Here is a 23,201-nt window from a genome sequence, read left to right as displayed (position 1 = left end):
CGAATGAATTTTGTAATTTTTTTCCAATCTACTCTAAAAAATGTAGACGTATTTTTTTTATCGGCGGAAAAACGTGAAATACACCCTAAAAGTCCGCTCCCCAAAACAGTTTTTTCAAAATTTCTGGGGTTCTAATCAATATTTTGAAATGAAACAAAATGGAAATTACTTATGATAAAAAACAAATATTTCTCAAGTTACTCCATGTTTGGGGGTCGCTACCCTTATTTTTTATTTCAGAAAAACTATATTTTTTATTTATAAAAAAATCATATTTACTGAAAAAGAATTAAAAATATGATTTATGTAAACAAATTGCCAAAATTAAATTGACCTGTTTCGAGGTTTTCATGAAAATCTCTGTTTAGGGGGGTGAACAACAAATTTGAAATTGTTATAATTTTTTTATTAAAAATTAAAAAATACATCTATTTCTCTGAAAAGAAAGTTTACATTTTTTAGATTGAAATAAAATTACAAAATTCATTAATTTTTCTACTTATGATTTTTTTAAATTTCTGAAATCTTCCCTTAACTTCTAGCCTCTATAACTCTGTTAATTTTAATAATACAAGAAAAAGTAAAGAGGGCATTTTTATGTAGAATTGTATGCTTTACAACTTTCATACTTACAGCTGTTTTAATTTGCGATATTAATTATGATACACCCTGTATAGTTATAAAATTATGAAAGGTGTCAATTATCAGGACGCTTTCTTATGTATTGACAGACGACATATACCATAGTGTTTATCATCAGTCATGTTGCAGAAGGGTTCCCATGAATTAATTGAGGATTTTCAAATTCTTTTCATAACTCACATTTATACACTTGGATTTCTGAAGGATCTTTGTGTATTACTTGATCACGTTTTAGATGATGCTGATGTTCAGTTTCATAGGTACAAGAATCACTATTGTACATTTGCATTTCCGAAGAGTCTTTATGCATTAACTTATGCGCGTTCAGATCATTCTTTTCTTTAGTTTCATAAATACAAGAGTCGCATTTGTACATTTGGGTTTCTGAAGATTTCATATGCAGATATAGATGCGCATTCAGACAGTTTTTATATCTACTTTGAAAACTGCAGAGATGACACTTGTACATTCGGATCTTTGGAGAATTTTTGTGTGTTAATTGATGCGTCTTCAGAGAGCCCTTATATCTAGTTTCAAAACTACACGTATCACACTTGTACACTCGGACCTCTGTAGAATTTTTGTGCACTAACTGATGTGCTTTCAAATGACCTTTAAGTTTAGTTTCATAACTACACATATCACACTTGTACATTTGCATTTCTGAGGGGTCCTTGTGCGTTACCAGATGCTTGTTTAGAGCACACTTATATTTAGTTTTAAAACTACATGTATCACACGTATACATTTGGATTTCTGTAGAATCTTTGTGTATCAACTGGTGCTTATGTAGGTTGCTGTTATATTTAGTTTTGTAAGTACAAGTATCACACTTGTACATTTGGATTTGTGAAGAAGCTTCATGCATTAATTGATGCGTCTTCAGGCAGCCCTTGTGTCTAGTTTCAAAACTGCACATATCACAATTGTACATTTCAATCTCCAAAGGGTCTTTGTGTAATAGCTGATGCCTTTTCAAATTTTCGTTACGTTTAGTCTCAAAACTACACGTATCACACTTGTACTTTCCCACGTCTAAAATACTTTTGTGTACCGACATATGCTCTTCCAGATTCTGTTTAAACTTGTAATCATGGTATAATTGTGTATCTAATGAAAGTTCAGGTTGCTGCAATCTAGACATGTGGCCTTTGGGTATTTCAACATTGTGAACTAACATCGACACTGTGCAGTCATCGTTAAATCCTGTCTCACATTTATATTCCTCCCTTATTTCTTCTACATCTTCTGAAATGTGCCTCTTTTTGATTTCAATTATTCCATCGTCCAAGTTATATGAAGAATTACTGAAAAATATTTGTTTTGAGAAATTTATTAAAAAAAGACACCATTCTTACCTATCGTCTTCCTCTAACTTTATTTCAATATCTTCAGATTTAACATAAAACAGTTTATCAATACTTTTAAATTTCTCTTGCCCATCTTGACTACCTTCTTCCAGTTTTATTTCAGTCTCTTCAGATTTAATATTACATTTTTTATCAGCACTTTTGTATTTTTCCTGTGCATCAAGGCATTTCTTTAAAAAATTGCCATGTGTATAAAGTGAATCAAAACATGACCCGCATATAACAGGGTTATTGGTAAGATTGAGGTTCTACAATAAAAATGAGTTGTGTCAATTTCTTGAGATTATTAACACTTGCTGATGACATTATGCAGGGTGTTAGTAAATAAGTGCGACAAATTTCAGGGGGTGATTCTACATGAGAAAATAATGGCAGTTTGCTTATAAACGTATGTCCGCAAATGATTCGTTTTCCGAGATACGGGGTGTCAAAGTTTTTCTTAAAAACTGACGATTTAATTTATTGCTCTGAAACCGGTCGAGATGTGCAAATGAAATTTGGTGGGTTTTAAGAGGTAGTTATTGCGCATTTTTTGACACGCAATTAAGAATTTTATGTTCATCATTGGCGCGCGTACGGGTAATAATCTCAATTTTTTTAAAGAAAAAAATGGTACGCCACTGAGATATTACAAATTAAAAATCATTTTTGAATTCCTCGTTCAATTTGTGACAAAAAATCTCTCTTGCCTTTTCTTCGTATGGGGCGCCGTTTTGATGCAAAAAAATAAAACATCTTAACGCGTATTTTTTATTTCTTTAATACATTATCAAGAACTATCTAATACAATAACATTAAACCAGAACAATAACAGAAAATAACACTAATAAAATTTTGAAAAGGCGCAAAAGCTACAACAAATGTTCAAAATGACCTCTCTCAGACGTGACACAAAATTCAACTTTTTGCCTCATTGATTGTCGTATTCGCGCAAATATTCCTGGAATATTTCTTATTGTCTCACAGCCGACTATAATTCGATTCCTCAGGTCATCAACATTTTCAACGGGAGTGGAATAAACTAATGGCTTAAGAAAACCCCAAATGCAAAAATCAAGAGGATTTAAATCCGACGATCGAGCAGGCCAATGTTCCGTACCTCCCCTACCTATCCAACGATTCGGATATACAGTGTCTAAGTGATTACGTACATTAATGCTAAAATGGGCTGGTGCATCATCATGCATGTACCATAGGTGTTGTCTCAGCTGTAGAGGAATTTCTTCAAGAAGAACAGGTAACTCTTTTTGTAGGAAGTTAAGATAAGATTCGCCTGTTAGTCGTTGTGGGAGGAAATATGGACCGATTAAATGATCATCAATTACCCCAAGCCATACATTTACGGAAAACTGATGCTGAAAATGAGCTTCAAAGATTCCATGGGGGTTTTCCTCAGCCCATAAGTGATTGTTATGGAAATTTCGTATACACTGTCGTCCAAAAGTAGCCTCGTCAGTAAACAAAACGGCATTTAAAAAATTAGGAATTTGAGCGATTTGATGATTAATCCATTGGCAAAAAAATAGGCGCGGAAAAAAGTCTCTAGGTAGTAGAGCTTGCACACGTTCAATATGAAACGGATACAATTGCTGTTCTTTAAGAATTTTAAATACAGTGAAGTTGCTTACATTCAATATGTTGGCAATTTTTCGAGTACTTGTTTCAGGTGACTCCGCAATTAACTCGAGAACTGCTTCTTCTAGTTGCACAGTTCGTACTTCTCGAGGGCGCCCACAGTCAACCGTTTGTTTCTTAAATGAACCATTTTCGCGCAAACGTTGATGAAGACGAGCAAATATTGTGTGATGAGGTACCCTACGTCCTGGATACAACTCAGCATACAATCGTCGAGCTTGCCGACCATTTCCATTACTTCGACCATAGACAAAATGCATGTCTGACAATTCCGCATTTGTAAAATTTTCCATTCTTTTCGATAAAAGAAAAATTAATTACTTATTAACACTAATGTTATAGCAAACTAAAAGCTTAATAAATTAATAATGACGAAACGCTAATTTGACATTTCTTAAAAATATTCGTATTTAACAGACAAATGTTGACAGTAGCCTACTAGGTAATGTATTAAAGAAATAAAAAATACGCGTTAAGATGTTTTATTTTTTTGCATCAAAACGGCGCCCCATACGAAGAAAAGGCAAGAGAGATTTTTTGTCACAAATTGAACGAGGAATTCAAAAATGATTTTTAATTTGTAATATCTCAGTGGCGTACCATTTTTTTCTTTAAAAAAATTGAGATTATTACCCGTACGCGCGCCAATGATGAACATAAAATTCTTAATTGCGTGTCAAAAAATGCGCAATAACTACCTCTTAAAACCCACCAAATTTCATTTGCACATCTCGACCGGTTTCAGAGCAATAAATTAAATCGTCAGTTTTTAAGAAAAACTTTGACACCCCGTATCTCGGAAAACGAATCATTTGCGGACATACGTTTATAAGCAAACTGCCATTATTTTCTCATGTAGAATAACACCCTGAAATTTGTAGCACTTATTTACTAACACCCTGTATGTAGAAAATAAAAAATTAGTTGAAAAATTATTCTTATAAATATCAATTTAGTTAGCGGATTTCGTATCTTACAGAATTTTTTACTTATTTTATTACCAGCAAAGTATACTAAAATATTATCAGAAAAATAAGTATATAAATTGACTCAAAATCTGGCAAAAGTAAATGGATTTGAAATATAGAAAATTTATAGTACAATGAATTTGCTCAAGGTCACCTTCTTAAAATCTATTTACAAAAGTGTATGCACTTACTGATTTGTATTCTATTGTGGTTATATTGGGACATTATGACTGACAATCAAATGATATGTAATTATAAAGTAAATACATTTTAACTTCTCCCGTTCTGATACTGTAATAATGATTAAGATCTTAGGACTAGATAAATACAAAACACACCTTGTTGAATGGTCAAAATTTAAAATAGTGGAATTTGGCTAATGTTCACCACCATCGACTAGTTAACATTGCAATCTTATAACTGCAGTTTTCAAGGACTGTTACGCAAAATGCAAGATGATTTTGGATGGATTGTGGATTAAATATTTGAAATATAAATTTCCCACTTTTATCCCCATACTTTTTTTTACCTTCAGGCATATATAAATACCTGCACATTGGCAGAACTGCTCAATTTGCTGATTTATAAAATCAGTTCCACAGATCAAGAATGTTCAGTCAACGCTCATGTTTAAAGTTTTACTTAATATTAAAAACATTAAAAGTACATAGGAACTATACACTCCGAGATACTTACAACTTGTGGTATATATATTCCAATTATGTCAATATCAATTTCATTTAATGATGCAAATCCGTAAGTTATCAAATGTATACATAATCGACAAATTCTTTGATTTTCCAATATTTCAGCCAACTGAATATTTCCCTTCTCCTTTAAATAAACTTCTTCTAAATCAACCACCGACATTTTACTGGCATTAATATGAGAAAAAATAACATCTTCAGTATCCATACACGTCAATTTAAAATTAAAAGCGGCATGTAATTTTATGGAACATTCTTCACACATGAAATGTTCAGCTGTTTCCTCCAAATTCTGAAACAGATTCGTAATTAAAGATATATTAATAAACTATATAATAGGCAAAAAAAAAATAGTCATAATAACATTAATAAGGTGACGTTACCAGAGTTGGTAAAAGAATTTTTAGGACTTCTCTTATGTCTTGTTCTGTTAATTGGTAACTTCTATCGTTTATAATATTTAGGCAAAGCTGGCAAAACGTTTCTTTCAAGTTTCCTGAGTGCATTTCTTTTCTTATCTAAAATTCTAAAGTTTAAACAAAGAAATAATCATTCCATAACCTCACAATCCTCACATAGTATTTTCTTCTTCTTTCATAGCTTTGGCCCATAGAGTATATCGAAATGGACTGGAAATATTGCGGTTGGTCCATGGTTACCACTAAATATACACTGCTCTAAACTAGTTCATTTTGATAAAGTAATTAAAAATTAAAAAGTGAAGAAATTTGTGTAGAGCCATTTTACATCACCTACATTATATTGTTCTTTCTTATTATCCAGACTTTATTATGAAAGTGTTATACATATTTTAATGGCGTACATATATAAAAATTCACAGGGATATAGATTCAACGACGAAATTAAAACTCCTGTTTTTTTTTTATATCGTTCACCCACGGAGTGTTGAAATTATAAAAAATAATTAGGTATTGTCCTCAGCCATAAAATTAAAATCTTTCAAAGCAACAACTATCTTTTGATCGTAGAGTACACTTTAGGATGATCAAGTGATATGACATTTGATATAACGATCTAACATGTCTATAACAGGATACCTTGGTCTTCCTTTTACTCATTTAATATTTTCTTTTACTTTGTTTTAATTTAATTATAAAACAAATATAACAGAAATTTCATAGTCCAGAAAGTTAGAAAAAAATCAGTGGTGTAGAAACGTTACATTTTTTTGGGATTATATCTACCATTACCCAGAGACAATCCATTACCTACTTCCAGCAAAATGGCTAGATTTAGTTGACAGAATCGATGAGTTATCGCTAATTCATCAGTCAGTCTACAGGGTGTTTCAGTTCAAGTGAATCAAACTTTAACCCCAAATAGAACTCAATAAGTAATTCAGAATTGCCTTATAAAGCAAGGGTCTAAGTCTCACCGTTTTCACTATACAGAGCCGTATTGGTCGGTTTTTAAAATCATGTCTTTTATGAAATTGTTGGTATGCTTATAACAAATTGATTCAAATTTGGTGTAGTGTTAAAACATTTACACATCTGCATAATTTACAACTTTTTGTAGGTCAGCGGGGTAGGAATGGGTAGTAAAGAGGGACTTTTTTACCCGAACTTCTACACCAATGACCTAATAATAATTTGAGATTCATTTTTAGATTCAGTGGGCAACTCTACATAAAAAAGATATACTTTTAAAATATATTCTTTATTATAAGCTCTCACACCTTTCCTCTTTTAAAAGGTATTAAGCTAACTCGAGTAAATTCAAAAACTTTTCCTCAAATACCTTCAAATGAAGTCAATGTTCTTTGATAACAAAAATTCTTAACTGATATTGCGGGAAATAACTCTCTATGTACTAAATGCCCCAGTAATATCTATTAAAAAACAGTAATTAATAACTATTTAAAATAACATTTTGGGCAACGCTCATTCTGCAGATTAAAGCCAAACCACATTTTTATAGTGTTTCTATGAAAAACATTGTTAAATGGTATTTCACTTTTCTCGGTTTCTTTTATGACTTTTAAAAATATTTTTCTACTTCTGTCCATTTTCTGTATAGTATCTGTTCTTATGTTCAGGGAATAAATAATAAATTTAAGCACATTTGAAAATTAGTTTATATATTTTTTATTTTTTTTTAAATTTTATATTTTAACAGAATTACAATTACTTACTTAAGAAACCGGAAACACAACAAGATTAATAATCCAAATAACAGGGCAACATTAAACAACTAAACAAAACAATGGAGTACAAGTTGGAAATAATCATACACCATAAAAAATGTAGAATAATGTATCCACCAATTTAAACTAACATATACAGGGTGTAACTTTAAGTGAACTACCTTTAACCTTCACAAACACGTATCAATAGTTTAAACTTCCAAATTCTATTGTGAAAACTTTATTTTGTTTAACCTTTTTTTTTTTTAGTAATTTTTATACCCCGCCTCTGGAATAGTGTGATGTCATGCAACGGCGCGCTTTAATCACAGCGCATGCACAATTGGGCACTGGCACAGTTGTCAAAACTCATATTTAAATTTAATTCTTTTAAATAAGAATAAGATAAAGTATGACACCGTACTTAACAAAGTAAATGCTCAAAAAAAACTCCATTTCCGAGAACACAGGCCCAACATCTTTTTAATAATGAAAGTGTAATTTGTTCGCAATTTATTGTTGCTTGAATCTTATGAAAAGCATTATTTATTCTTTCTTCTAACTGCTCAGAATGTTAAAATTGCTATCGCAGCTCACTATGTAATTTTAAAAAACATTATATTTGAATATCGAAGTGTATTTCCAGTTTGTTAGTTGTTTTACCCAAAAATCAGGCTTTTTGCAAAAAAACATAAGTGAGTAGTAATTTGTGGAAAATTGAAAGACGAATACGAAAATATCATGATTGTTACCGCAAAGCAGTGGAATACATACTATTTTATTTAGAAAAATATGCCACCGATACCCTGTATCTCATACACTGTATACCACTGGAGCATCTAAATTTTAGGAAAAGGCCTCAGATTTTGGAAAATGTTTACATACATACATGTGCCCCATTTCAAATTATTTCATTTACTAGTTTTTAAATTATTTAAAAAAAATTAAAAACATTTTTTTAAGTTTAACATCCTGTATCTCTTTAACGAAGCGTTCTGGATAAAAACTTTAATGAAATACTTCCCTTAAAATTCACCAAAGAATACGAGGTTTCACTTTTGGCACGGTTTGTAAATCACCCTGTATAAAAATAATTCTCATATGTAATTTTTTTTATTATAATTTCTGTTTTATTATATAAAGATTCTAACAAGTTATACTATTGGTTCAAATAAACACAAACTACACTGCTCAAAATAATTAGAGGAACACTTATTTAAATCTCAATAACTTTTTTATTTGTAATACTGTATAAATCTAATAATGCATATCTTAAAGACTAACATTTTGTTCGAATAAATTTATGATAATAAAACATATTTACATAATCACTCTTGAGACAACAGCGCCAATTCAAAAAAGCTACAAGAAATAAAATCAGATTTAAATAAGTGTTCCTCTAATTATTTTGAGCAGTGTAGTTATCTTTTAACAATTTTTCACTTGTAGGTATTTATGTGTCGGGTTTGTATAATCAAAAATTGTAAAAGTTTATTAAGACATTTTAAAAATAAAATTGGGAATACAAATTTTTTTCTATGAAATTAAATTAACTAAAATGTAGTTTCGTATTTAAAATAGAAATGATCAATATCTCCAATTTTATATTTAAAATGTCATTATTGTCACAAATTTTGAGTTGTTGCAATAAAAACGGCAATTCATTGACAATAGGGGAAAAAAGTACAGTTTTAAAGTAATTTCCAATTTACGCAACTTTATGATAAGCTTATTTTAGATTAAAAAGATAAAAACTCGTAAATGACTTATTTTCGAATAAAAAGGAAGAAATTTTATAATTTCCTAATTAAATTCACCCTGTGTTGAAGATGAAAAAGTGGTACACCTTTCGGTTGAGCCCAAATTTTTTAATTTGAAAATTCTACATTTTGGAAAGTCGGAAACAAAATACAAATTACAGAAGTGTTATTTCACAAGAAGGGATATCAACATTCACGATGAATTAGTTCTGGACTCGACAATTTTCTCATCTCTGCTTTATGTCAACGGAAATCTGTTCTATCAAATCCAGCAATTTCAAATGTGACTGACTGGCTTTGTGTGAAACAACCCAAGCTGCCGCTTGCCATCGTTCAATCATATGGATCGCACAATTATCACATTTGTCCATTCGAGTTTCTCAGAAATCTTTGTAGATCGACTGTTTGTTTAAATTAATTTTGTAATGACATACATCACAGTTGTAGGTACTTGAATTTCTTAAGAGTTCTTATGCTTTAACTGATGCACTTTTAGATGACTCTTACGTTTAGTTCTATAATAACATGTACCACACTTGAACATTTGGATTTCCAAAGGGTTTTTGTGTACTATTTGATGCGATCTTAGACTGCTTCGAAACTTAGTTTCAAAAGTACACTTATCACACTTGTACATTTGGACTTCTGAAGGGTCTTTGTGTGTTAACTAATGATCTTTTAGGTATTTTTTGTGTTTAGTTTCATAGATACAAATATCACATTTGTACATTTGGATATCTGAAGAATTTTTATGCATTATCTGATGCCTTTCTAGAACTTGCTTATATTTAGTTTCATAAATACAATTATCGCATTTGTACATTTGGGCTTCTGAAGAATCTTTGTGTGTTAATTGATGCAATCTTAGACTGCTTCTAAACTTAGTTTCAAAAATACAAGTATCACATTTGTACATTTGGATCTCTGAAGGATCTTTGTGCATTAACTGATGATCTTTTACATATTTCTTGTATTTAGCTTGATAGATACAAATATCACATTTGTACATTCGGATATCTGAAGATTTTTTGTGCGTTAACTGATGCCTTTTTACAACACGTTTATATTTAGTTTCAAAACTACAGGTGTCACACTTGTACATTTGTATTTTTGAAGGGTCTTTGTGAGTTAACTGATGAATTTTTAGATATTTTTTGTGTTTAGTTTCATAGACACAAGTATCACATTTGTACATTTGGATTTTTGAAATATTTTTGTGTACTATTTGATGCTCTTTCAGAGCTCCCTTATATTTAGTTTCAAAACCACAATTATCACATTTGTACATTTGAATTCCCAAAGGGTCTTTGTGCAATAACTGATGTCTTTTCAAAGCACTTTTAAGTTTAGTTTCAAAATTACACACATCACATTCATGCATTTGGATTTCTGAAGGATCCTTATGAGTTAACTCATGCCTCTTCAAATGACTCCTTTGTTTAGTTTTATAACTACATATACCACATGTGTAGATTTGGACATCCGAAGAATCTTTGTGTGTTAACTCGTGCACTTTGAGATGACACTTTTGTTTAGTTTCATAGGTACATATATCACACTTGTATGTTTGCACTGTTGAAGGGTTTTTGTGTATTAATTGATGCCTTTTCAGATTCGATTTAAGCTTAGATTTGTAGTCACATTTATCACATTGGTACAATCGTGTACATAACAAAGGTTCACACTTCTGAAACTTGGTTACTTCACTGTTTGATGTTTGGACAGTGTGGAATAACATCGAGGTCATACAGTTTTCGTTAAATCCAGTCTCAGATTTAAGTATATCTGTGCTCTCCGAAGTGCGCCGATTTTCCTTTTTAACGTTTTCAACATCTAACTCATATGAAGAAGACTCCCTGAAAAATTTAAAAATGATCATGATGAAGTGAAAAATTTAAAGAAATGGATTCTCTCTTCTCTAGGGGTTTTCCATTCCCGCAAGACATGTATAAAATCAAAGCTTACAAATATATTAGGTCTTGCTGAAACTAGTTCAGTCATACGAAGATGTACATACAAGTTAGTGTTAAATGCCCTGCAAACAAAAATTTAGATATCTGTATTTTGACAGGCTGAAAACAAGGGAGCCATAAGAAATGCTCCATCATGTTAGGATTTTTCCCTAAGCTCAAAAAATCAGTGGATATCTCGATTTTTTTGTTAAAATAGTTAAGGTTTTGAAATTAAAATACACAGAAGTGTTAATAGAGTAGTTCCTGCACTTTTTTCTGTAAAATGCATTCCTGAACGGTTATAATAGGAGTTTTAATAATGCTCAAAATTTGGTTAAAAATGGTTTTTTAAATAATTTTAAATGTTTTTAAAATGTACAATCAATTGGTAAATCAAATAAGAAAATACTTATTTGATTTTCCAATTATCTGAAGACCAGTAAATTTTACGAATACTTTACAAGAATACTTTATTGCCACAAATTGATTGTATATTTTAAAAACATTTAAAATTATTTAAAAAACTAGTGGCGTACGATTTTTTTTTTCAAAAAAGGTCCCTTACTCCCCCAATAACTATGCCACTGGAGTGTATTTTAGAATAAGTTGTACATGAAAATATAGTCCCTACTAAAAAAATGTCATCCCCCAAACTTTATCACTCAATCTTTTATGCCAGTGAAGTTACAGGAAAAATAATATAAATATTTAAAACTTTTAACACCCTGTATCTAGGAAGGGAAGTGTCCTATCAAAAATTTCTATAGGGCGAAAGTTGATTCATTTCATCGGCAGAATATACCATTAAAGTTTGGCAAAACTTATCAATAACACCATGTATACTAACTTAAATCAAAAATTCAGGCAAGTTGACCAAATTGCGATTTAAAGGACCATTTAACACATGTGAAAACAAATAAAATGAAGGGGTTTTTCAAGATAACTCAAAAGGGGTAGAAAAAAAAATTCTTATAAATGTTGTAGAGCATAAAATTCTACATAAAAATGACTTTTTCTTGTAGTATTAAAATTAACAGAGTTAGGATGGCTAGAAGTTAAGGAATGATTTCAGAAATTTAAAAAAATCATAAGCAGAAAAATGAATGACTTTTATAATTTTTCTTTCAATCTACTCTAAATAATGTAATCTTTCTTTTCAGAGAAAGATATATATTTTTTTATTTTTAATAAAAAAGTTATAACAATTTCAATTTTTTAATCGTTAATTTTNCCTAATAACTATGCCACTGGAGTGTATTTTAGAATAAGTTGTACATGAAAATATAGTCCCTACTAAAAAAATGTCATCCCCCAAACTTTATCACTCAATCTTTTATGCCAGTGAAGTTACAGGAAAAATAATATAAATATTTAAAACTTTTAACACCCTGTATCTAGGAAGGGAAGTGTCCTATCAAAAATTTGTATAGGGCGAAAGTTGATTCATTTCATCGGCAGAATATACCATTAAAGTTTGGCAAAACTTATCAATAACACTATGTATACTAATACTTATATCAAAAATTCAGGCAAGTTGACCAAATTGCGATTTAAAGGACCATTTAACACATGTGAAAACAAATAAAATGAAGGGGTGTTTCAAGATAACTCAAAAGGGGTAAGAGCTAGAAAAAAAATTCTTATAAAAGTTGTAGAGCATAAAATTCTACATAAAAATGACTTTTTCTTGTAGTATTAAAATTAACAGAGTTAGGATAGCTAGAAGTTAAGGAATGATTTCAGAAATTTAAAAAAATTATAAGCAGAAAAATGAATGACTTTTATAATTTTTCTTTCAATCTACTCTAAATAATGTAATCTTTCTTTTCAGAGAAAAATATATATTTTTTAATTTTTAATAAAAAAGTTATAACAATTTCAATTTTTTCGTTAATTTTTATGATTTAACACTAAAACAATTTTTTTCTATGCCATTCGATTGATTATTTAAAATAATGAAATGTTGCTTTTGAAATTTTATTTTACGACAAAGATAAAAAATCACGTTTGCTTTGTGAAATTATTCAAATTTTTAAGAGTAGATTGAAACTTATGTTTTCATAGAGCAAATAGCTTGTAGTACACAAATAACACTTGGTAAATTTGAATTAAGCAATATACATTTTGATTTTGTACAAATACGCTTTAACTAGAGCAACATTTCCTACTAATTCATAATAATTATTTTCAAACCAACAACTTTTTTCACTATTTTTTACCCTAAACTGTAAGCACCAAAATTTTAAATTTCGTGAACTTAATGAATATCCCATAGATATCTACAACAGCACACATATACGTACTAACACTGTGAATAAATTTTGAGGGATTTACAATAGATGGCGTAACTTATACTACAGGGTGTTAAAAAAAGAGTGTAAAATATTTCAGGAGGTAATAGTATGAACCAAAATAAGCAGAAAAGTCTTAATAAACATGAGTCCGCAAAGTAACGGTTGCGGAGATATGGACCACTATTCGTTTTTCAAACATTTTATTTTATTAGGAATAAACCGACAAAGGAAGCTTTTAACAAACAAAAAACAAAGTTACAGAAGATGTTCAAAGTGCCCTCCGTCCATTTCCAAGCAGGCACGACATCTTCGTCTCAACGATATTCGAACTCTTTCGAAAACACCCTCCTTGGTTTGGATTTCTTGACACTTTTGATTAATCCGTAGCTGCAGCTCTTCCAGGCCATTTACAAGAGTACCATACACTAATGTCTTCACATATCCCCAAACAAAGAAATCTAGAGGGTTCAGATCAGGCGATCTTGGAGGCCATAAAACAGGTCCGGCACTTCCTACCCATCTATGTGGAAAAGTTTGGTGTAAATGCTCTCTAACGGCCATGGAAAAATGAGCTGGAGCACCATCATGCTGGAACCACATTTGTTGCCTCTGATTCAAAGGAATGTCTTCCAAAAACTCATACAGTGTGTTCTGCAGAAAGTTGAGGTAAGCAGCGCCTGTTAATCGGTTTGGTAAAACCAGGACCTAGAAACCTGTCACCAACAATACCCATCCAAACGTTTAATGAAAAACGTGCCTGATGTCCAGATTCTATTAGAGCATGAGGATTTTCGTCGGCCCAAATATGCGTATTGTGAAAATTAAACACTCCATTTCTTGTGAACCCGGCCTCATCAGTAAAAAGAATGTTTGCAAGAAAACAAGGGTCTTCAGCATCATGACGTAGAAACCAGCGGCGAAAAACCAAACGTGCTTGATGATCATTTATTGGATTTAAGGCATGTACTCGTTGCACATGGTATGGATAAAGCAGTTGCTCGTGAAGGATTCTCCAAACAAGAGGACCACTAATTCCTACCTCGGCTGATATTCTCCGCACACTCGTACCTGGATTCTGCTCTACCAGTGCTAGAATTTCTTCTTCTGCTCTAGGAGTGGATACCGACCTTGGTCTTCTGGATAAATGGCACTGTTTGCTCAAGGAACCAGTATCACGCAATCTTTGGTGAATTCTTCCAAACATGCGTTGTGAAGGAATCTGGCGATTTGGATAAACGTTAACATAAAGACGTCGCGCTTCGGTGGCGTTTCCATTAGCACGACCATACATGAAATGCATGTCTGTTAATTTTGCGTTAGAGTAACCAGCCATAGCGAAAGAAAACTTGTGCACTGAGAACAACTGTCAAATACGTACTGTTTATTTCGCTAAACATCAACCAACTATTATAAGAAAATACACAACGTTTTTGCAAAATAAAAAAAGGGGCTAAAAAACATAAAACATTCCATATATATCTCCGCAGCCGTTACTTTGCGGACCAAATTTATTGAGACTTTTCTGCTTATTTTGGTTCATACTATTACCTCCTTAAATATTTTACACTCTTTTTTTAACACCCTGTATATCGCATCGGACACTTTTGTAACTACATTCATGTCAATGCTCTGTCATTAGGATTTACTTTTTATTATTAGTCATTTTGCTGAAGTGTAGCAACATTTTTTTTCTCAGCTCCGAAGATGTCCAATTACGAGATAACAAAACACCATTTGTGGGAAGTTTTACTTTTCCTGTTTAATTCAAAGAAAAGTAATGCTGTAAGTCATCAAGTGCTGCTGGAAATTTACGGTAAACATACTCTATTAATAAAAACATGTGAGTATCGGTTTCGACGTTTTAGAAGTGGCGACTTCAATACAGTTTGCCAAACTAAAACTAGCCCTGATTGCTCCTTGCTGCTTGGGTCCAAAATGTTTTAATCGTTTATCAAACAATGTTAAATACTGTTTATCTGTAAATATTTTTAAACGAAAGTTAAATCTATATTTGCTCGATAAATGTTTTTCCAGTGTGTCAGTTTTTAGATTTTTAAATTGAAGTTTCTATTTTTTTTTTTGTTAGATTAAGTGCTTGACGAATCGTATACATGTATACTGTCTTAATGGAAAATAAATAAAAAAAGAAACGCTGAAATGAGATGTTTTATTTACCCCACCCGCTATATTCACCAGATATTGCTCCATTGATTACTACTTGTTCCAATCCATAGAACACGGCCTGGTTAAGCAGCGCTTCCAATCTTACAAAGATATGAAAAATTGGATTGATTGGTGGATAATATCAAATGAGTTGTTCTTTTGATAGGGAATCTGTATGCTGCCAGAAAGATGGGAATAAGTAGAGGCTAGTGATGGACAATATTTTGGAAAATAATAATGTACACAATATTTCACAATAAAGCCTTGAATTTACAAAAAAGTTCCCTCAAAATGAATTCACAGTCCTAGAAATATTGATGAAAACCACTAGATGGCACAATTTCATACGATTCATGTCCACCCCTAAATAAACGTGCTCATATTTTTTTACAGGTAACTTTACAGCATTTGCTTTGATTTTATCATGAAAGGAAAGGTTATTCTTGAGTTTATTCAATGTTGTAAATTGCTCGTATTTCTAACGGTTTTTGCGTAATAAATTTTTTTTTTAGTCATTTGCAATACAAATATAACGTGTTATTAGAAATTTGATTTATTTGATAATAAGCTTCGCGGAATTCAGAAACAATTGATAAAGAATGTTTTTTTACAAAAATTTTTGCACTAATTTGAGGTTTCTGACTGAATTAATTCAATTCAATGGTCAAGAATAATTTAAATTCAAGCAAATTACAAGCCTGATCTATTATTTTTCTTTTTGACAGAATTGTGCGCTGTTAAAAGTAGAGATCATTTTCAATAAGGTTTCCGAATTCCACAAAGCATTATTTCACTTTTATAAAACAAGATCTCTTTATTAACCATAAAACTTCAATTGCAGATCACATTACAATAACTTTGCTTTTTCTATTTCAACTAAAACAACTGTGTTTTTAATTCTATTTTATATATCATTTTTAAGAAGATACCTCTATAAAAAATAGAAACGCTACTGGAATGAATTTGAAATTTCTAAGATTTCATCGAAATTTTCTTACCTCTCCCGATCATCTTCTATCTTTATGTCAATTTCTTCAGATTTAATATGAGCCTGCGTATTAACGCTTTTATATTTCTCGAGCATATCCCCGTCATCTTCCAGTTTTATTTCAAACTCTTCCAATTTAATGTCTCTGTATTTCTCCTGAACATCTTGACCATCTTCCAGTTTTACTTCAATTTCTTCTATTTTAATATAAGATTGTTTATTTGTACTTTTATATTTTTCATGTGCACCAAGGCAATTTTTTAAAAAATCACCATGAGTACGAAGCGATTCAAAACATGGTCCGCATATAACAGGATTCTTGGTAGCACTGATGTTCTGCAATGAAAGGATGTTAATCTTTGGTGAAATATTTATTGTTTTTTTAAGAAAGTGAAGAAAAACAAGTAAATGAAATTTTAAATATGTAGAGAGAATTAAATGTTGCAATAACGTAACGTAATTTGCGCGAGATGTTGTAATTTGAAATTTACTTACGACTTGTGGTATATATGTATTAATTATGTCAACATCCACTGTATTTAGCGATACAAAGCCATCTGTCACCAATTGAATACACAATCGACATATTTTCTGATTTTCTTGTATATCGGTTAGCTGAATATTTTCTTTCTCCTTTTTATAAATTTCCTTCAAATCAACCACTGACTTATCACTAGAATTAACATAAGGCACAATAATTCCCTCGGTATCCATACATGTCGATTTAAAATTAAAGGCGGAGATTAATTTTACAGAACATGCTGTGCACATTCCAAACTTATCTACTCCCTCCAAATTCTGAAATATATTCGTAACTAAAGATATCAAAATTAGCTACAGAATTACCCCATACACATGAGAGTAATATTAATAACTTCATCTTACCAATATCAGATTTGGCAAAACTACTTCTAGAACTTTCCTTACATCTTCAGTTATTTCACAATTTCTTTCACTTACAACATTAAGACACAGACTGCAAATTATGTCGTTAAAACTTCTTGGTTGCATCTTTAACCGCTGTGTAATCTATGACACTGTGTTTACAAAATAATTCCAATTCCAATTGTTACATAACCTAAACACAGCATAAATAAATATTTATTATGCTGTGACCCAAACATAGGCCGTGTTCTTTTATTCATCATTTCGATGTGATGGATTCCGTAGAGCCAATAAGAGATTAGAATTTTTTAAACAGACCAATCGTAATACATCGATGGAATTCATCACATTAAAACGAGGAATAAAAGAACACGGCCATACAATATAGGTTTGTTCGTTGGTATTACCACAGACTATGAAATACATTTGGTGACGTCATGGGGCAGACTGTTACAATTTTCTTCCTGGTTTTGACAGCTTATTTTCGCAATTAACGAAAAAAATTGGGTTTAGGAGCACTGACTCTATAAGCTACGCTATCAGAACCTTGATCGGAACTTATTACAACAGTTTCAGTAACAAATTACATCTTTTTGTGGCAGGCGTTCTTAAATTTAAAGGTTTACATTCATTGAAACTACAGTTGGCAAATGTCAATCACAAAAGTTAAATTAAATACAGTTTGTTTTGTCAGAGTTACCATTGTATATTATTTGACTATTTATGGACTAAATAAGTATATGTATCACTATTGAAATATACATAATTACATAGTATTACAAACTGATTTCTAGACATGTGTAACAAACATTTTTACATAAATTTCATAAATATTTATATTTTACTCGAAAATAAAAACCCAGTAAAAAGTTTTGAGAAAAATATGAAAATTTGTTATTTATTTTCTCGAACGTAAACGACCGAGAGATGGTGCTGTTTTGCTATTTCTGAAAACAGCTGAATCGCATCAGTAGACACATGCCCCGCCCATTTTTCCGAAAAAATAAGTTGGCATATCAAATTTGACTAATACGACAAATACTTTGACGTTCAAATTATAATTGAATTATCTTAAAATCAAAGAGACTAGTAAAAAAGTTTCTGTGATTTCTAAACTGTGACCTCACATGTTCACTTTTTCCATCTGTGTTCATGTGCAGAAGTAATACTCGTTCTACTCTACATTCAGAGCATTTCAGAGCAATCTATTTAATGCCACAAATAACAATAATTTTAATTCCGTAACTTAAGTTAGATAAATGTTCAAAACACTATATATAAATGTTGTCCTTAATATAGGGGTCCTTTGTATATAGGGTCCGTCTAAATGTTGACGGTGCCTATAGTTTTAAGAGAAGTGTTCAGGGGGCAGGATCAACGTCAACAAATCGGAAGAAATGTGCCCCAAAAAGACAATTCGTTGCTTAAACTGATATAATGCAGTTATTCACATTTAAACTTTTTGTAAAAGTAACCGGAAATATTAATGAATTGACTAGGCTTTCTAGTTTCTACTAAAAAAAGTTGACAAAAATGTACTTTCTCCATTCGATAAGTTTGTCTTAATACAGATTTGACATTGTTCAAATTTTGTCTCGATAATATATTTTGTTGTCAGAAGCTTGAAGTATACAGGGTGTTGCAGAAATGAGTGCAAAAAATGTAATTTTTGTAATCTTTTCCAAAAAAGGTGTATTTTACTGAAATTTTCTACACGCAAGTTTTTTAGTGTAATTTTTCACCATCTGCCTGAAAGTGTTGGCTACTATCTCTTACAGTGACATTTTATGACAACTTGTTTCAGTTTAGGCTGTTCATTCATAGTGTGTCTTATATTAATACTATTTGACGGCTTGTAGGTATTTTAAAAAGCAAAAAACCATAGGCCCATGATCCTCTCTATTTTACAAATTATTGTGAAAATAGATCAACCCCAACAAGAAAAACATAAAAAGATATATGAATAATAAAAAAAAGAAATTCAACGAAAATTAGGTAAAACAATCTTAGGATTCTTTGAAAATTTGTCGACCACTTTATTAATAAAATCTTCATGGTGGTCAAAATTAAGCTCTCTGTGTATACTCATTAGTTAAGCCATTGAGACGATTTTGTACCATAATACATTTTTCAGCCAGGTTTTTATTCTTCCGTTCTTTCTTTCATTCCCCCTATATAAAATTGGTATGTTACATTATATAGCTTTAGTTGCACTGTAAACTTTTATTCTGATTTCGATAGACAAAAATTTATTTTTTTTTAAATTTAAAATTCCAGAGCAAAATTTTTAAGATATAGAAATGTACTACCTTTTAACATAAAATTTTATATTTTTAATTTCTTTTATAAACAAATATATTAATTTATTACAATTGTTTTTAAAAAAAAGGTGTATGAATTTTCAAAATTAAAGTTTAAGTAAACGCCCTTGCACGGGAGACAGCGATGCGATTAAGACGAGCTCAAGAATGTCTAGTGCGAATGTTTTTGATGATCACGTACCATGCTAATTCTATGAATCATTTAAAATCAAAGTAAATCGGCAACGTAACTACACGGAATTTAAAAGAAATTACCTTCTTCTATCGTCTTACCGTCTTCTATTTTGCAACTGAATGTCTTTGTGAATAATCTCTAGTAGCTCATTGCACTTTCCAGATGACATGCGGAGGTACTGAAAAAATCACTGTTCGTCCAATAACAATTTTTTTTAATAAAGTTTGAAATTCACCCTCTACTTTCTGCTTCTGTTAATTGGATAAATCCAAAATCTTTCATGCTTTTTTCTTTGGCGCTTGTCTTCCTCTTTAAATAGAAGAGCCAATAAAAATACCTCTTCCATAAAACTCATTTTCTTAACTATTAAAACAATATTTTCAAATATTCAAATATTTTCAAATAACGATCTTCTAAAAAAGTAGATGCTGAATAAACAGTAAAATTCAATGATTGATGATTGATTCAAACAAATAGGTATTACTATACACATAGGACTGGTTATTGATATGAAAATGAAAATCCATATACAGGGTGTCCCGAAATAAATGCAACAAAATTTGGTCAGAAATTCTTAAGAGAAATTTAAGGGACCCGTATTTTTTATTTTTGATAAGTGCGGCCCCCTTTCGGAGACATAGCCCCCTGAAACAAGCCCCTAAAAATTTATTTTTTTTTATATCTCAGAGCTCTATCGCACAAGAACCACTAAATTTGGTACACATGGATTTTATGACATGTAGAATGCAATGCTGATAAGCTTTTTGGCAAGGGGCCCCCACAAGATACTTTTTCGGGGTCCCCTTGCTTTTGGGGCCACCGAACTTTAGTTGGATATTTAATTTTTAAAAAAATTAGTAGCCCCTTAGAAACTCCAGAGAATTTAAAAACTGTTTTGTCTCTTAAAATTTTTTCGAAAAAAGCAGCGTTTTTCGAAAAAATGGTTAAATGTAATTGGATGCATATCGAGGCTCATATGAAATTTTAAAGTGTTAATCGTAGGTGGCTGGCATTCCCAATAAACAATCAACTTTATTCTGTGACAGTTGTCATTAACCAGTGTCAAAGTGTTACCATTAGTTGTCAGTAATCATTGTTCCCGAAAAAATGGTGAGATTTTCTGTCCAAGAAAGGGTACAAATGCACCTAATTTACGGGGAGGCTCGTGGAAATTCACGTCTCGCATGCAGATTGTACGCCGAGCGATTTCCTGCACGCATACTCCCATACCATTCAATGTTTGCACGAGTACATCGGCAGCTAATGGAGACAGGATCCGTAGTTGTGAAAAAACCTAATTCAGGGAGAAGTTATTTATTAACTCCCGAACAGGAAGAAATTATCTTAAATTTAATTGAAGAAAATCCCGAAATAAGCATAAGACGCGCGTCATCTCAACTTGAGATTCCCAGAACAAGAATACACCGCTTTATCAAACGACAACTGTTGAAACCTTTTCACTTTCAAAAGGCCCAGGAACTTAAAGTAGAAGATTTGCCACGAAGAAGAAATTTTAGCTTATGGGCTCTTCAACGTTACAACTTAAATCCGGGATTTATATGAAATTTTCCCCCCCGTTCTCCCGATCTAAATGCCATGGACTTTTTTTTCTGGGGGGCCATGAAGGATCGCGTCTATGCCGTACCAATTAGAACCCGGGAACAATTACATGAACGAATCCTTGCTGCGGCTGAAGAAATTAGACAGATTCCCAACATTCACACGAAAATACGTCAAAATTTCGTGTCACGTTTGCAGGCTTGTGTTGAACAAAACGGTTCTCACTTTGAACACGTTTTACGGAACTGACCAGTGTGATTTTAACAAACTTTTTAGAATTAAATTATTTAATCATGAAGTACCATTAATTTTGTTATTAATTTCCAAGTTTATTGTATCTTATTTTGATATTCACATTTTCTTATTAATTGTTAATGTTTAAATTGTGATTTCTTTAAATTAAAATTAAATTTCTTTAAATTGTGATTTTTTACAACTACTGATCCTGTATCCATAAGCTCCCGATGATGGTTAATGACAACTGTCACAGAATAAAATTGATTGTTTATTGCGAATGCCAGCCACCTACGATTAACACTTTAAAATTTCATATGAACCTCGATATGCATCCAATCACATTTAGCCATTTTTTCGAAAAACGCTGCTTTTTTCGAAAAAATTTTAAGAGACAAAAAAGTTTTTAAATTCCCTGGAGTTTCTAAGGGGCTACTAATTTTTTTAAAAATTAAATATGCAACTAAAGTTCGGTGGCCCCAAAAGCAAGGGGGCCCCCGAAAAAGTGTCTTGTGGGGGCCCCTTGCCAAAAAGCTTATCAGCATCGCATTCTACATGTCATAAAATCCCTGTGTACCAAATTTGGTGGTTCTTGTGCGATAGAGCTCTGAGATATAAAAAAAATTAAATTTTTAGGGGCTTGTTTCAGGGGGCTATATCTCCGAAAGGGGGCCGCACTTATCAAAAATAAAAAATACGGGTCCCTTAAATTTCTCTTAAGAATTTCTGACCAAATTTTGTTGCATTTATTTCGGGACACCCTGTATTTTAGTCACTCTGTTTTAAAAACTATTTAAAAAAACAGACAATACCCAACGATTTCCTAATAATGTTTAAAGATTAAAATAACGAGCATTCAAATAAAAACGAAGTTAAGTTGACACTGTCCTCTATTGGCCCTATCAAATTTTTTTTGATTAAGCAAAATGAAAAACGGCCTCTACTAAAGGACGATTCACAGTCCATTGAACATTAGGGATTGCATCCCCCGGTTTGTAGATGGTAAAATTATACTTATTATTTTCATAAATTTTCACTAAAAATACAAATTACAGACAAGATTGCTTGTGAATCATTCCTTTTGTTCAATAGAAATAATTTTCATTTTGTTTGAAAAATACATTTTTTCCAAAATAAGGCTTGCAGCCCCCAATCGCGGAATCACTGGTGAAACATCTGTTTTTTTTTATAAGAAGTAGTTTCCACTTTTGTTTAATTCCAAAATATTGATTAGAACGCGAGATATCACGGAAATACTGTTCCTGGGGGGTGAACATGAGGGGTAGTTTGCATCCGTTTTAAGGCTAATGGAAAAAATTATTCGAATGATTAAAGAAAAAGTAAAAACTTTATTTTATAATGGTAATTCTAATCGTACAGACATTTCTTGTACTAGAGGAT

General features: G+C 31.4%; 2 protein-coding genes across 2 annotated transcripts; both read right to left on the bottom strand.

Moving 5' to 3' along the window:
* Window positions 1-587: 587 nt before the first annotated feature.
* On the bottom strand, window positions 588-5,873 carry LOC108914267 (zinc finger protein 493-like). The gene is made up of 4 exons (XM_018720039.2): window positions 5,706-5,873; window positions 5,312-5,614; window positions 2,001-2,260; window positions 588-1,949 (listed from the first exon to the last, which is right to left on the bottom strand). The coding sequence occupies exons 1-4, from the start codon at window positions 5,826-5,828 to the stop codon at window positions 812-814; spliced, it is 1,824 nt and encodes a 607-aa protein (XP_018575555.1). The 5' UTR covers window positions 5,829-5,873; the 3' UTR covers window positions 588-811.
* Window positions 5,874-9,806: 3,933 nt separating this feature from the next.
* Window positions 9,807-17,801, bottom strand: LOC108914261 (zinc finger protein 99-like). Its single transcript, XM_018720034.2, has 4 exons — window positions 17,511-17,801; window positions 17,121-17,423; window positions 16,636-16,961; window positions 9,807-11,084 (listed from the first exon to the last, which is right to left on the bottom strand). The coding sequence occupies exons 1-4, from the start codon at window positions 17,634-17,636 to the stop codon at window positions 9,896-9,898; spliced, it is 1,944 nt and encodes a 647-aa protein (XP_018575550.1). The 5' UTR covers window positions 17,637-17,801; the 3' UTR covers window positions 9,807-9,895.
* Window positions 17,802-23,201: the final 5,400 nt, after the last annotated feature.

Source organism: Anoplophora glabripennis, unplaced genomic scaffold (assembly GCF_000390285.2).
Source record: "Anoplophora glabripennis isolate ALB-LARVAE unplaced genomic scaffold, Agla_2.0 scaffold1169, whole genome shotgun sequence".
Classification (NCBI taxonomy): Eukaryota; Metazoa; Arthropoda; class Insecta; order Coleoptera; family Cerambycidae; genus Anoplophora; species Anoplophora glabripennis.
This window is presented reverse-complemented; position numbering and strand designations above follow the sequence as displayed.

What these genes read in the sequence shown, in the direction of transcription:
- LOC108914267 (XM_018720039.2), bottom strand. Translation starts at nt 5,828, where the DNA reads ATGCACTCAGGAAACTTGAAAGAAACGTTTTGCCAGCTTTGCCTAAAT. An exon ending in GAATATATATACCACAAGTT is followed by an intron (nt 2,261 to 5,311) that starts GTAAGTATCTCG and finishes TTTTTATTGTAG; the next exon opens with AACCTCAATCTTACCAATAA. An exon ending in AAGTTAGAGGAAGACGATAG is followed by an intron (nt 1,950 to 2,000) that starts GTAAGAATGGTG and finishes AATATTTTTCAG; the next exon opens with TAATTCTTCATATAACTTGG.
- LOC108914261 (XM_018720034.2), bottom strand. Translation starts at nt 17,636, where the DNA reads ATGCAACCAAGAAGTTTTAACGACATAATTTGCAGTCTGTGTCTTAAT. An exon ending in ATACATATATACCACAAGTC is followed by an intron (nt 16,962 to 17,120) that starts GTAAGTAAATTT and finishes CTTTCATTGCAG; the next exon opens with AACATCAGTGCTACCAAGAA. An exon ending in ATAGAAGATGATCGGGAGAG is followed by an intron (nt 11,085 to 16,635) that starts GTAAGAAAATTT and finishes TAAATTTTTCAG; the next exon opens with GGAGTCTTCTTCATATGAGT.